This window comes from Astyanax mexicanus, chromosome 5 (genome assembly GCF_023375975.1).
Source record: "Astyanax mexicanus isolate ESR-SI-001 chromosome 5, AstMex3_surface, whole genome shotgun sequence".
In the NCBI taxonomy this organism is placed as follows: domain Eukaryota; kingdom Metazoa; phylum Chordata; class Actinopteri; order Characiformes; family Acestrorhamphidae; genus Astyanax; species Astyanax mexicanus.
This window is the reverse complement of record NC_064412.1, coordinates 29,026,461-29,042,890: the sequence shown is the minus strand read 5'-3', so window position 1 is coordinate 29,042,890 and position 16,430 is coordinate 29,026,461. Positions and strand designations below refer to the sequence as shown.

General features: G+C 41.5%; 1 protein-coding gene across 1 annotated transcript in view; it reads left to right on the top strand.

Moving 5' to 3' along the window:
- LOC103031728 (alpha-1,6-mannosylglycoprotein 6-beta-N-acetylglucosaminyltransferase B) overlaps positions 1 to 16,430 on the top strand; it is a 240,802-nt gene that overhangs the window by 110,839 nt on the left and 113,533 nt on the right. Inside the window, exon 7 of the mRNA XM_022664078.2 lies at positions 3,149 to 3,313. Within this exon, the coding sequence (XP_022519799.2) occupies positions 3,149 to 3,313 (165 nt within the window). The remainder of the gene's footprint in view (positions 1 to 3,148; positions 3,314 to 16,430) is intronic.

The following is a 16,430-nucleotide window of genomic DNA, read 5'->3' as shown; positions in this document are numbered from 1 at the left end:
TGTTTCTGTCTCTCTGTAACACACACTCACACACACACACACACACACACACACACTGAGAGAAGCCCAGTCTCTTGTGTTCCCCAGGCTCTTGGTGCATGCTGCATAAATGAGTTGTAACTCTAATCCCTCATGCTGCCTGCGTCTCTGCTGCTATTTACAGAAATGTGTTCCAGACTGATTCCTGCCTGATATACAGCGTGAGTGTGTGTGTGTGTGTGTGTGTGTGTGTGAGTTTGCGCACTGTAGGTGTGTTTAACATTCAAAAACAATTCCCTGGCATGCTGACTGTATTGCATCCTGGCTCTACAGTAAAGCTTCTCAAACTCAAGATTACATTTCAGTCCCTTTATAGTTGATGTCCTCTGAATTATTCATTAAAGGAGAAATCCGGTGTAAAATGGACTTGGGCTGTAGTGAAACAGGATAACGGGTACAAACTTTTGTCGAATAGCCCACTCCATTTACCCCCAGAATTCAGAAATACAGAGCTTTTAGCTGATGCTCCCAACAGGCTTACAATGCTAGCGATAGGGGCATAAAGATGTTCATGCAAAGAAATCACTATTTTTACACCATTAACAAGCTCAAAATAGCTCTAAACTCCATTGGTAGAATTCTGAGGGCCCTTGCATTTAAAACGAGTCACTGAGAACTTTATGAACCTAAAAGTGGACAGATAGTTTAGTAAAAAAACACTGTTTATACACACAGTACCTTCAGGTAGTTCTACATGAAAATGCATGAATATTAGGGATTTTCAGCAACAATTCATTTTCAAATCTGTTCCCCTATCCTACCTATTTTTTGTGCTCATCAGTCAATTTATTGTGACTTAATTTCAAGATGGTGACAGCTGGAGAACTAGCTCAATGTACTGTGTGTATAAATACTGTGGTAACACTACTTGGATGGTCCATTTGATGGCCTCTTTGATGCTCAACTGACATTCAACTAACATTCAACTACATGTCTATTAAATGCAAATGAACTTAAAGGTGAAAGTAAATGATTCTCTATTGAATATAACCCTACATTCAACTCTAACCCAAACGCTTATCTTAATATTTTAGGATTGAGTTTAGGGTTAGATTTTAAGCTTAGGTTAAGGTTAGGGTTAGGGTTAGGTGTAGGGTTTGATTTTATGGTTGATTAAGGGTTAAGGTTAGGGTTAGGTGTACGGTTAGGTTATGTTCTATTTTGAATCATTTACCTTCAACATAGGGTTAAGTTAAATTTAATGGCCATTCAATTCAGTGTTAGTTGAATCAAGTCAGTTGAGCATCAACAAGGCCAACAAATGGACCATCCAAGTAAAGTGTAACCGACACTATTTTTAATAAACGATATTAAACTACGTTTTAAATGGCAGGCTCAGGATTCTACCAATGAAGTTTGAGCTACTTTGAGTTTGTTAATGCTGTAAAATTGGGATTATTTTGCATGGGCAATGCTATGCCCTTATTATGATGAGAAATTAGAGCCAAACCGAATAAAAAACACTATTGTGGAAAAAAAAAAGTAAATTCAATCCACAAGATTCATTGCTTTTCCTCACTAACATGCAGAATACAAGTTTCTCGTACGGGTTTCTGAGCCCAGCCCCAATTTCAGTCTTTGGCTCTGATTGGACTGTGATTACGTTTCATTTTGGCACGAATTCCATGCTGCTCCTAGACGAAATGCAATCCTGTGCATTGTGACTTTGTGCTTTTGAACAGTGGAATACCATGTCATTGAGCTGATTGCATTTTAAGGAGGTCTGTGTGCAATTCGGACACCAATTCGACGTTTGGTTTTGGAAATGTAAATTATTGCGTGTTGTATTTCAATAAAAAAAGAGATCAGTGCAGTGAAATGTAATGTAATGGTGGATTTGCATTTCATATTGGCACGTTTTTTGCGCGTTAGTAAGGAAAAGCAATGCATTTTGTTGATTGCATTTACATGTTTCCACGGTAGTCTTTGCTTTTCAATTTGGTACTAATTTCTTTTATACCTATTCCTAGCATTATAAGCTTGTTGGGAGCATTAGCTAAAATAACTGTATTTAGGAATGCTGGGGCCGGATTTCTCCTTTAATCACTGTAAACTGCATAGTTTCTATTACTACTTATTAACAAACAAATGTAAATTATTTACTGCTATAAAGTATTTACTCAGCCCTATGAATTATTCCAAAAATCTAACTAATCTAAATTTTAATTTTTAAATATATAATCATAGAACATAAAACAACATTGCGATTTCAGATTTTCCAATATCATGCAGCCCTAGAATCCACTATGAACCATTAGTTATGAATTATTTAATAACTACTGCGAATAATTCAATAACTACTAGGGATTATTTAATATCTGCAATGAGTTATTAAGCATCTGAATTATCGTTTAATAACTGATATGAATTATAATTCTGTAACAATTGTGAAATATTCCATATCCACATCTTCAGTATTTATAATTACTTGTTAAATATGTAATTTTCAAGTAAGTATTTAGCAAATAAACGCATAAAGGATGTAAATTGTGTGTGTTGGTTGGTCATTAATCTCAGTATCTCATAGAAGGAAGAATTTGAATGTGTCATCTGCATTAGTATACTGACCTGAGTCAGTACACTAACACACACACACACACACACACACAGACGCAGGTTTTTATTCATTCTGACAGAGCAGTGTAGTGCCTGTGGGCTCCTGTGGGAGTGTGTTTGCCTCTTTTCTCCTCTCTCCCTCTCTCTCTCCCTCTCTCTCTCTCTCTCTCTCTCTCTCTATCTATTTAACTCCCTCTTCCTCTCTCTGTCTCTCTCTGTATATTACTCTTTCTCTCGCTTTCTGTTTTTTTTCTTTTTCTCTCGTTTTTTCTCTCTCTGTGTCTCTATCTCTCTCTTTCTCTCTCCCTCGCTCTCTGTTTTTCTCTTTCTAAGTCACTCTTTCTATATCTCTATGAGTATGCTTGGTGGCTTAATGTTTTTTGTGGGAGTTACATGTGGTTGTATATGTACATATATACATACATACATAACCTACACTTTATCTTAATTTAATTTGTCCAGTACAAAACGGATAACTCTCTCTTTCTTTCTCTCTCTCTCTCTCTCTCTCTCTCTCTCTGTCTCTCTGTCTCTCTCTCTGTCTCTCCTGCAGGCGGCGTTCCGTACGGATCTGAGTACACTGCTGGATCAGGTGGGAACAGGAAAGGAGTCTCTGAGTTTTATGAAGAGGAGGATCCGCAGGCTGGCCTCTCAGTGGGCCACTGCTGCCTACAGACTGGACATCAAACTGCACAGAAGCTGGAGGGAGCAGAAGAAGGTGATGAGAGGGTCTGACTGGTTGTTCCTTCCACACATCCACCCATATGGACACACACACACACACACACAAACAAATACAACAAAAAAAAACAAAAAAAAAAACAAAAAATCTAAGTGGGGACGTTTTTTTCAAACAGTAGAAAATGAGATTATTAGTTGTGATTCTCAATAGTAATGGTATTAGCTATGATATTATACAGTTGGTATAATAATATAATATAATAATATAATAATAATGGTATTAGCTGTGATTTCCGACAGTAGTAGTATTAGCTGTTATTTTCAACAGTGATATTATTAGCTGTGATATTGGACTGTGGTAGCATTAGCTGTGATATTGAACAACATTTAGAGTAGCTGTGATTTTGTACTGTAATAATGTTACCTCTTATATTGGACAACATTTCAATTAGCTGTCATTAACTGTGGATGTGAACAGTGATGGCATTAGCTGTGATATTGGACTGTAATACTATTAACTGTGATTTTGCACAGTTATGGTAATAGCTGTGGTGGTATTACCTGTGATTGTGAACAATGACAATATTGGCCATGTGTTGGCCATTGTATACAGTAATAGTACCTGCTGTGATTGTGGACAGTGATGGTATTAACTGTGATTTTGGAGCAGTGATGGTATTAGCTGTGATATTGAACTGATAGTATTAGCTGTGATTTTGGAGCAGTGATGGTATTAGCTGTGATTTTGGAGTAGTGATGGTATTAGCTGTGATTTTGGACAGTGATGGTATTAGCTGTGATTTTGGAGTAGTGATGGTATTAGCTGTGATTTTGGACAGTGATGGTATTAGCTGTGATTTTGGAGTAGTGATGGTATTAGCTGTGATATTGAACAGTGATGGTATTAGCTGTGATTTTGGACAGTGATGGTATTAGCTGTGATTTTGGAGCAGTGATGGTATTAGCTGTGATTTTGGAGTAGTGATGGTATTAGCTGTGATTTTGGAGCAGTAATGGTATTAGCTGTGATTTTGGACAGTGATGGTATTAGCTGTGATATTGAACAGTGATGGTATTAGCTGTGATTTTGGAGCAGTAATGTTATTATCTGTGATTTTGGACAGTGATGATGATAAGCTCTAACTGCAGGGCTCTGTTTACCTCTTTATTCTCCCTCCCCCTCGCTCAGGTTATTTTTTTATTTATTTTCTCTCTCTCTGGCATAAGGGTTCGCTCACGCTCCACAGCACTCTTGACCTGGGCCACGAGGATGGCTTCTATCTGCACCACGGGACCTTATCTCCGTATCTGTGCCTGGAGAGCTGATTGTTTAGCAGCACTGCGAGAGCTTGTTTACTTCTAGTAGAGGCTGCTCCTTACTGTATCTGTATCTCCACCGCGGGGCTTTATCTCTCCCGGAGGATTAAGTTTAAGGGGCATTCCTCGCAGACCTCTTACGACAGTCCGGGACTCAGAAACCTCACGCGCTCTTCGGGCTGCCCGACTGCCTGAACACATTCTGTTCTAAATGAGTTAACAAGGCCAAAAATTGCACTCTCGCCTGATTTATCTCGCCATCTTTCTCCCTCGGCGCCTAAAATGGATTTTTTTATCTCCCAACTTTATGTGCTATCTCTACACCAGCTGTTGCGATTCCTTTCTTTCGGGCCGTCCAGAGTTCTTTATCATCCGTAATTAAGGCGAGGCTGGGAGTCAGAAGCTATTCGCCGTCTGCCGCAGATAAAGGCTGGGAGTGGGATGCTCCGGAATGGGAACAGAGGGTGTAATTGCAAATCAGATTCCAGTGCCAGATAAGCGAGAGCGTGAGAGAGTGAGTTTTGACTGCGGCGCGACAGCGGCGGCGTACTTTGCTCGTGAGTGGCAGCCACTCAGATTAGCCGTACAGGTCTAGCATGATCTGCGTTAGCGCTGGCAGAGAGAGGCTGCGGGAGGATTTCCGGCAATAGCGGCGAGATTTATGGATCTTCCTCTGGGTTGTTAACGGTGTCTGGCATTTATTGAAGGCGTTCAAGCTTCACTGCACTCCATTTCCCAGCATTCTTAATCTCCTGGAAGGTCTTTTTTTTTTTGCGTTGCACAGAGTTATGGCAGTGAGATGTGCGAGGAAACGTGTGTATCAGAGGCGGTTAGCTTCAGTCTTGCTTCAGGTGAGTGGATAGTCTACCATAGAGATGGAGATGGAGATGGACACACAAATACACACATTAATATACACATAAACTCCCCCCCTCTACCCAGGTTGCCCTTAGCCCTGTTTGTTTCTGCGTCCAGCTGGTCAGAGACTGACTCTGCACGCATCATTAGCTGCTGTTCCAGGCTTTTCTTCCAGCCTTCACACTTGAAGAGACCACAGCAGAAACCTCCACACAGCAAAGCAAAGCTGTCTACAGTTACAATATAGTAACTAATAGTGACAAACCAAGATACATGACACTGTTTAGTTTAAAACAGACAAAAAACTCTGATCTGTTGACTTGTCCGACTTACTACCAATATTTACTCTTGTTTTATTCCATCTTTGTTTTTTGAGCTTTTTGGACAAATGCCACAACTTTTTAGGTTGTACAGCAGCTCAGATTTGGGCTGAACCAGCCGCTTGCTAGCTTCCGTGGCTGCTGCCCTTCTGTTTTTTTTTTGTTTGTTTTACTTGGAAACCTTGGTGGTGTAGCAATGCTGTGGTGTTTTTTTTTTTAATCTGGCAACCTTGGTGGTGGAATAAAAGTTGGAGAATGTGCAACAGACTTACCGCACAGTTCTAGTAAGAAAATACTGGCTTTAACTCTGTTGACATGAGATGACAATGCTTAAACTTTGCGTGTTTCTTTAATATCTGACGACACATCCTGATCATGTTTGTTTCTGCATCCAGCTGGTCAGAGACTAACTCTGCATGCATCATAAGCTGCTGTTCCAGGCTTTTCTTCCAGCTTTCACACTTGAAGAGACCACAGCAGTTACAATATAGTAACTAATATTGTCAAACCAAGATGCATGACAGAGTTTAGTTTAAAACAGACAAAAATAAGCTCTGATCCATTGAGGCATGGACTCCACGAGACCTCTGAAAGGTTTCATATATAGTGTCTGGCACCAAGACGTTAGTGACAGAAAATTAGTAGCTCGAAATATTTTAGACCTTCTTTTAGACCTTCAAAACTCGAAGGTCTTGTCCATCTGTCGACTCACTGGCAATATTTACTCTTGTTTTGTTCCATCTTTGGTTTTTGAGCCTTCTAGACAAATACCGCAGCTTTTAGGCTTTTTAGGCTTGCTAGCTTTCATGGCTGCTGCCCTGCTGTGGTGTTTTTTTTAAACTGGCGACCTTGGTCGTGGAATAAAAGTTGGAGAATGTGCACCAGACTTACCACACAGTTCTAGTAAGAAAAAAGTGGTGTTATCACGTCTGATGACATGAGATAACAATGCTTGAACTTCATTCAAGCTATTCATATATAGTGTCTGGCACCAAGACTTTAGTGGCAGAAAAGCAGTAGCTCGGCATCTGTCTTGTAGACCTTCTAAACACAAAAGTTCTCTTCCGTCTGTCGACTCACTGACAATATTCCATCTTTGTTTTTTGAGCTTTATGGACAAATGCCGCAGCTTTTTAAGCTGTGCAGCAGCTCAGATTTGGCCTGAACCAGTCGCTTTCATGCTAGCTTTCATGGCTGCTGCCCTGCTGTGGTGTTTTTTTTTTAAACCTGGCAACCTTGGTGGTGGAATTAGTGTTAGGGAATGAGCTGCAGGCAGAGTCAGAGGCCACACCCACACAGTTTCTGTGACTTACCACACAGTTCTAGTAAGAAAATACTGCCGTTAAATCCGATGATGACATGAGGTGACAGTTTTTGAACTTCGCATGTTTATTTAACCCTTTCAGACATTAATTATGTTCCAGTGATGGAAAAAAAAAAATGTAAGAACACTGTTTTCTGTCAGTAATGCAAAAAAAAAAACAAGACACTACTATCCTAATAAAATATAATATAAAATAAATACAATTAACCAAAATGTTTTTTTATTCCTAACATTATAAAAAAAAGTGTTCTAAATCACAAAGAATGAGTAATAACCAGCTTGTAACTTTGCCACATTTGTTCTGTAGTGCTGCTACTGATGTCTTCATATAACTTTGTGAATCCATGACCCTGTAACTGATTTACTGGCTGTCCTTTCTTGGGGGACATTCCAGGATTTTGGTACATTTCCTGTCCCACCACTTAAATTTCAAATGCACGTATCCAAAATATCTAAATGAATATTTTTTGTGAAAAATGTACTTGTTATAAGACAAACTGTAAAATATGGTGGAAAAATAAGCTCCTTAGATAATATTCAAAAGACCGAATACCTTTGGACCACCTCAAAAAATGGCCGTTTTCTCTTGTCCCACACATTGGGTGACCAAATCCTTTGGCAAATTTAACAATAAAAATAAGCTCTAAATAAATTACTTCCTCTTGTATATTGTTGATATGCATCTCCTTTACTTATGAAAACAACTTCTTTGGTCTACATTGTATTGCATGTTACAGTTTTTATGCTTTTAATTGTGTCTCACACCATGCACGCAACCCTGTTACCATAAGCAATTTTACCTGCAGAGAAAGAGTTAAAAGTATTTGTCTACTGGCACAAAGGAAGTGACATCACAAGGACATTTTCTGCCCACATGGCAAGACCAAGAGTAAGTGCTCTAACAATTTTCAAGTTTTTTTTCCAAATATGTTTGTCCAAGTTGTGTGTGTCACTCAGTGAACGCAACCCTGTTACTCATATTGTAAGATTAATATTGAGTAGAGTCAAAATTTACTTTATATACTTATATAACCATGTTTGTCCTTGATCTTGTATACATAGCTAAATTTTACAGTTAGCATCTGTTCCTGGGGTAAACCACAACTTAGCCTAGATTTGCAACCCTGTTACTCGCAACCCTGTTACTGTAAGTTACCAAATATGTTGCATAATCTAATTTAAAAAACTGCTTTGATACCTGAGCTTGACGAATCAAACTTTTTGATAGTCTATTACCTGTATTTAATAAATATATGACTAAAAATGATCAAATTGGAGATCAAATTTTCAGAAGTGACCACCCCTGAAATGTACCAAAATCCTGGAATGTCCCTTGGAACACTTGGTAGGTACTAACCTCTGCATCCTGAGATGTTCTGAGACAGTCCTTTAGCTATCATAATTTAGTTAGTGTCAGAATGTCTCATTTTATGCTTGCCCATTTTTCCTCCCATTTAAAAAAAAAAAAAAAAAAAAAGTACTGTATTTTATCAGGCATTTGATGTCTAATATATCCAGCCCTTGACAGGTGCTCACTTTGAAACTGTGACGCCAGGTAGTGAGGAGTGACGCGAGCCGAGTTAAAAATACAAACAGTTTTATTAGCAGTTAAGCTAACAGATACTGCTAACAGAATAGCCAGGCAAACAAAGATCTCACCGATGACAGAAGACGTAGTCAAAAATACAGTCCGAGTTCGTAACCGAGAAACAGTCCAACCATACATCAAATCCAGAAAGGGCAAAACAAAAGACATAAACCGATAATCCGAAAACAGGGTCGTAACGAGTAGGCAAAAACAATACACAGGAAAACGCTTAGTATGTAACATGAGTTAGCAATACCTCGCGGAGTTTGTTTACAAGCGGCCGCCTTAAATACAGGAAGCTAGAGGGGAATGAACCGGAACTAACTCAGAACACAGGTGAGTCTGAGCGTCGGAGCGTAACGTGATTGGGTGAAGGTGAGCGTGTGTTGTTGACGTTATTGTTCATGGGATCTTGGGAAATGGAGTCAGGTAGCGTGGAAGGAGAACACGGCCGCGTGACAGTACCCCCCTCCAAAGAGTCCGAATAATCCGAAGGATGAGGACGACACAAGGAGACAGCCCCCCCAACCTCAGCGGAGTCCTGAACAGGTGGCCCAGAAACGGGAACGGAATGGATGGAAGCCCTGGACCTGGGACGACCCCTCCTGGGACTGCGGACAGAACTGAGGGACCGGACAGAGACAGAACCACCGCGTCTACCCCTTCTTGGACCTGGAGACCTTCTCCTAGGGCGACCTCTGGGGCGTGGTGCAGGACGGGATGGATGAGACCGGTGAAAGTCATCCACCATTAAAGGATCCAGGACATCAGTTGCCGGAACCCAACTTCTCTCCTCAGGTCCGTAGCCCTTCCAGTCCACCAGATACTCCAGGGCTCCCCTTCTCCTCCTGGAGTCCAAAAGTCGTTCTACCGCATAAACCGGGCCACCGTCCATAGCCACCGGAGGAGGAGGAGACGCCCCAAGCGATGTCTCATCCAACGGACCAGGGATAACCGGCTTTAATAAAGACACATGAAAAGAAGGGCATACACGGTAGTGAGAGGGTAGATCGAGACGGTAGGTAACTTCATTAATTCTCTTAATGACTTTGAAAGGACCAATATACTTAACTGAAAGTTTCTTATTAGCATCTGGTTGCCGGAAATCCCTGGTAGATAGCCAAACCCGATCACCAGGAGAGTAAAGGGGGGTCTCACGGCGTAGGCGATCAGCCTGTTGTTTCTGCCGTTGTAAAACAGCCTCAATGCGTCTGTGAGTCTCCTCCCACACTTCCTCGCTCCGACGCATCCAATCGTCTACCGCAGGAATATTAGAGGGTTCGGCTGACCAGGGCATGATGGGTGGTTGATATCCTAAAAAGCATTGAAAAGGTGTCATTTTAGTAGTGGAACTGATCAGTGAGTTCTGAGCTAGTTCCGCCCAAGGGAGAAATTTGGCCCAATCATGGACGTTGTTAGAACAATAGACTCTCAAAAACTTTCCTAGCTCCTGATTCATTCTCTCACATTGTCCATTGCTTTGAGGGTGATAGCCAGAAGATAAACTAACAGATATACCCAAACTACTCATAAAGGCAGACCAAACTTGAGAAATAAATTGGGGACCACGATCAGAGACAATATCTTCAGGGATACCAAAAACACGAAAAACATGAGTAAAAATGGCTTCAGCAGTTTCTAGGGCCGTAGGCATTTTACTAAAAGGAATGAACCTAACTCCGCGAGAGAAACGGTCTATAACTGTCATGATAACTGTTTGACCCATAGATTCAGGAAGATCAGAAACAAAATCGACAGCTAAGTGAGACCAAGGCCGAGCAGGAACGGGCAGAGGTACTAATTTACCAGCAGGTAGAGTACGGGGAGTTTTACTCTGAGCACACACAGTACAGGAGGATACAAAATTGTGGATGTCAGATCGCATATTTTCCCACCAGAAACGACTCTCTAATAATTGAAAAGTGCGGGTCTCGCCAGGATGTCCTGAAGTAGGAGAAGTGTGAGCCCAAGTAATGAGTCTATCTCTGCACTGGTCTGGTACATAAGACTTGTCTGGGGGGCACTGCAAAGGAGGAGGGGATGTAGAATTAATTAGATTGATCTCCTCCGAGATATCCCATCTGATAGGAGCTAGAACTATACCTGGTTTTAGAATTGTAGAGGGTTCTGAGGTTTCTACATTATCTTCCTCATAAATTCGTGAGAGGGCATCCGCCTTGGTGTTTCTGGAGCCAGGTCGATAAGTGATTACAAAATTGAAACGAGCAAAGAAGACAGACCAACGTGCTTGACGTGAATTCATACTTTTCATAGATCTCAAGAATTCTAAATTTCTGTGATCAGTTATTACCACGAAAGGATGTAGTGCTCCCTCTAACCAGTGTCTCCATTCTTCTAAAGCTAATTTAATGGCCAATAGTTCACGATCACCAATACCATAGTTCCGTTCAGCTGGGGAGAGTTTGTGGGAGAAGTAGGCTACAGGGTGCATCTTACTGGGAGAGCCAATATTTTGGGAGAGTACAGCACCTACTCCAACACTGGATGCATCTACCTCAACAACAAAGGGCTCTTTAGGATCTGGATGTTTTAACAAGGGAGCTGAAGTAAACACCTCCTTGAGAGAAGAGAAAGCATCTGATGCTTCTTCAGACCAGATCAGCTTTCTAGCATTCCGTTTCAAAAGATTGGTCAGTGGAGCAGCTACAGAACTATAATTACGAATAAATCTCCTATAAAAGTTTGCGAAACCAAGAAATCTTTGTAGTTCCTTTACTGATCTAGGGGTTGGCCAGTTAACTACAGCCTGAATCTTCCTGTCATCCATAGTAATGCCTCTGGCACTAATAACATAACCCAAAAAGGAAATGGTAGACAGATTAAATTCACATTTTTCCGTTTTAACGAAAAGCTGGTTTTGGAGAAGACGGGTCAATACAGCACGAACATGGGAAATGTGTGTAGTCAAGTCAGATGAATAAATTAGAATGTCGTCTATAAAAGCTATGACAAATTTTCCTAGCATGTCACGGAGTACATCGTTTATGAAAGATTGGAATATGGACGGGGCGTTCTTGAGACCAAACGGCATAACTAAGTATTCATAGTGCCCCCTAGTGGTGAAAAAGGCAGTCTTCCACTCATCACCCTCTCTAATTCTCACCAAGTTATAAGCACTGCGGAGATCTAATTTAGTGAAGATGGAAGCTCCGCGTAGTTGTTCAAGCGCTACAGGTACTAAAGGGAGAGGATAGGGATAAGTTTTGGTAACTGCATTTAGTTGTCGATAGTCGATACATGGACGCAGACCTCCATCCTTTTTTTTTGACAAAGAAAAAGGATGCAGCTACAGGAGAAGTGGAATGACGAATGAACCCCTGAGATAGAGCCTCCTGCACATACTCCTCCATAGCACGTTCTTCAGTTTGAGTTAAAGGATATATACGTGACTTGGGAGGTATCTGATTGTCTATAAGCTCTATAGCACAGTCATAGGAGCGATGTGGGGGAAGTTGAGTAGCACGTGACTTGCTAAAAACTTCATTCAGATCAGAGTAATCAGGAGGAATATGTGCAAGTGACTCCAGGCCAGGACTCTCTACAGTAGTAGATTGGATCATTAATTTAGGAACAGTAATGCAGTGATCATGACAGTATGGAGACCAAGAAATAATTTCACAGTTAGACCAAGAAATCAGGGGATTATGTTTTTTCAACCATGGAAGTCCTAATATAATTTGATAATTAGTGTCCTTCATCACAAAAAACCTGATCTCTTCTGAGTGCAGAGCGCTGACGTTGAGCTTGACAGGAGTGGTGGTGTGGGAAACAGCTCCTCGGCCAACTGGGGTCCCATCCACCGCAGACAGTCTCATAGGATTTTCCAATGGTTCGAACGGAATCTGGAGTTGTCTGGTCAGCTGCTCGTGTATAAAGTTCCCCTCGGCACCGGAATCAATCAGGGCTGGAAACACAAATGAAGAAGACTGGCAGAACAGAACAACAGAAATAATAAAAGATCTTGAAAACATATCAGGACTGAGTCGGCTTACCCCTTTAGCGTGTGGAATCCTCTCCACACGCTTTCCCGAGTTAGTAGCAGATGGCTCATATGGACGGTCCGGGTTGCCATGATAACCATGGGAGAGCCCACCGTAGGACGAGCCTGAAGTATCTTGGCGTTGAACTCGGGAGGGGCAAAGCTGACAATCTCGCAACACATGATCTGCTCTGCCACAATAGAAGCATAATCCAGCTTGAAATCGTCGCTTTCTTTCTTCTTTAGACAAACGGGTAGCGTCTACTTGCATGGGTTCCTCATCCCTGAGTGTGGTTCGTGGAGTAAATCCAGATGCGCGTGGCGTAGCAAAACGAGGAGAAGTAGCAGTAGCTCTACGGCCAGGTACTGTGCTCTGTTTGAGCTGATCAAGTCTGATGGCTAAAGATATAAGTTCATCCAAAGGCAGCCCATCATCCTTGCAAGCTAATTCGGCCAAAACATCAGCCCTGAGTCCATTTCGAAACATCACGCGTAGAGCTGGTTCATTCCAACCACTACCAGCAGCCAAAGTACGGAATTCAAGAGCGAAATCAGACACGGGTCGGTTTCCTTGACGTAACTGAACCAATAACTCTCCCTGAGATTGTCCATGATGCGGGTGATCAAAAACTAACTTAAATTCCCTGAGGAAATGCTCGTATGGGCTATTTTCAATACTAGGCCAAATAGCAGTAGCCCAATCCAAAGCCTTGCCGGTGAGACGAGATATAAAAAACGAAATACGCGCAGCGTCGGCACTAACTGCTGAATTAGCAAAAAATAGTGACATCTGCAAGAGAAAACCTCTGCATAAATCTGGCGAACCATCATATTTATCAGGTTTGCTTACCGGAAAAGCGGCTGCCGAGGGAGCGAAAGCGGGAGCGATAGCAGGAGAGCTAACCGGGGCCTGGTTAGCAGAGGCTAGGCTAGCTGGAGTGGCCACTCTCAGCTGGGCAAGCTGAGTAGAGATATCCTGAAGGCTAGCAGTTATCTGAGCTAGCTGAGAGTGTTGATCTGACTGCTGGGTAGTAAGAGCAGTAACGGTGTTAGCAAGGCTCTCAAAAAGCTGGCTATGCTGTTCGAGAACCCTCCCCTGATTCCCGACTGCCTGCTGGAGGTCTTTAAACTCGGCCATCACTTCAGGCGAGGTATTCTGTGACGCCAGGTAGTGAGGAGTGACGCGAGCCGAGTTAAAAATACAAACAGTTTTATTAGCAGTTAAGCTAACAGATACTGCTAACAGAATAGCCAGGCAAACAAAGATCTCACCGATGACAGAAGACGTAGTCAAAAATACAGTCCGAGTTCGTAACCGAGAAACAGTCCAACCATACATCAAATCCAGAAAGGGCAAAACAAAAGACATAAACCGATAATCCGAAAACAGGGTCGTAACGAGTAGGCAAAAACAATACACAGGAAAACGCTTAGTATGTAACATGAGTTAGCAATACCTCGCGGAGTTTGTTTACAAGCGGCCGCCTTAAATACAGGAAGCTAGAGGGGAATGAACCGGAACTAACTCAGAACACAGGTGAGTCTGAGCGTCGGAGCGTAACGTGATTGGGTGAAGGTGAGCGTGTGTTGTTGACGTTATTGTTCATGGGATCTTGGGAAATGGAGTCAGGTAGCGTGGAAGGAGAACACGGCCGCGTGACAGAAACAAATGCAGTGCGCATCTTTAGATGAACGGCAGAAAGTAACCGGACTTGTCCATCAAAGCTGGAGTTCCAGGAAAACAGATGCAGTTAAGGGTGGCCTACTGAGAAAATACAGCTGATGCAATAGGAGCTAATAATCTACTGTAATTAAAAACAGCTTGTGATTTATTGTGATTGAAAGCCCACAGATAAATCCAGAGAGGCGTGAAATATGTCTCACTTCTTTTGCTCCTATTGACACAGACATATCAATAGCTGGGTTCTCTAATCTTGAAATTCTAAATAAAATTGCAAGAAAAAAAAATTTAACCCTTTGGGATAACCTGAGATTTCTACATAAATTGATCATTTAATGTGTTCTGATCTTCATCTAAGTCACAACAATATACAAACACAGTCTGCTTAAACTAATACCACACAAAAAATGAGATGTTTCAATGATTTTATTGAACACAGCATGTAAACATTCACATAAGTAGTAAGTTCTTTCCTTTACAGTCTTAGCTCCTCTCAGTGTTTATTTTTTAATGCTTTTATAGAATTCTTCTTTTTGAGTTTTCCCTCCAGACACTGGGTATCAGTTTGCTGTCAGAAATATGTTGAGCATGTTGGAGATGCTTGACAGAGGTTGAATTTTAATCTAAAAAATCCAACCTTGTATACAGAGATGTTGAATCCTGGTTAAAAGTCAAAGTTTCTGATCTGTCAAAAAAAAAAAAAAAAAAAAAAAAAAAGATTTTGGCTTGACATTTGATATTTGAGACATTGGACATTGAATTATGGTTACTTATGGTTACCCCACATTCAGGAGATAACAACATCTATTGGATTGGATTGGATTCTCACAGAGTTTTTCTTTTTTTACACACAGATACAGCTCACTTACATTTTTGAATGTGAACCGTCAAGATAGCCAAATCGGATCTGAGCAAAAAATCTATTTTTTTAGCAACGTGGCTTGTAATGTGAACGCAGCCCTAGAGAACTCTAACCTTTTAACCCCTTCTATTATGTTCATTCGTCGGAACCAGCAGTGGTGTTCCCGGGGCATGTTTAATAATCCAAAAGATATTTGAAAAATAATCCTAAGAATCCTATTAATATTAAGTGCAATAGTGTTCCTTACCTCTAACAGGTATCTCTAACATGTTTCAATTCAAAATCCATTGTTTTTCATTAAAAAAAAATCATGTTGAACCTTTTTTTTAATGTTTCATTACTTTATTAGTTTTGAAAGACCAACATATATAAAACAGTAGTTTGGCATAACATTGAAACATAACATTGCAATTTTGTGTTAGATTTCGTTGGTTGTGCAGGGGGTGGTTGCAAATATTTGAGATGAACCATTTTCATATTATGTGTTGATTACACTAATTAGGGCAAGCAGAAGAAGTTTCATACTGGAAAAATACTTTAAATTTCAAGACGTGTCAATTTGACCCGTAACATAACAGGAGGGTTGAGTGTTGGAAAAGAGGAACCACTGACAGGAAACGACACTCAAAAGAAAGACCACTGGCTTTGAAAAAGGCCTGGTCCAGTAATCACCTTGTTGGAAGCTTGATACTGAATATAAACCTGACCTCCTGTGTTGACACGTGGAAAGATCAACAGAGCAGTGATGTAAGGACACTGTGGGCAGGAGATAAGTCATCGCTCGCGCCACCAGCGCCCTGCCGGACGATCAGGATCCAGCAGGATGCACATCACTAACACCGCCCATGCCTGACCTTGGCTACTTCTGACAGTTAGCTTGAGTTGTGTGTAGTGTTGGGGGGAAGGAAAGAGGAAGGAGGGGGGGGCTCTGTAGCAAAAAGGTCTTTATGATAGCCTGTCATAGCCCACACAGCAATGCGGCTCGTTGCTAACCCAAGCGGAATGCTAACTAGCTCAGGGCCAGAGGGCAACGCGCTAGCGGTTTGGGCTAAAGGGTCCTAGCGGTGAGCATCCAGCAGCATCTGGTGTGTCCTCCAGAGAAATGTGCCACGTCAGGGCTGAAACGACCTCTCCAACCCCCAGCTGGTGCCCACAGATGGCCCAAAGCTCTCCCAGTGTCGAACATCACCATCTCAGCCAGGCA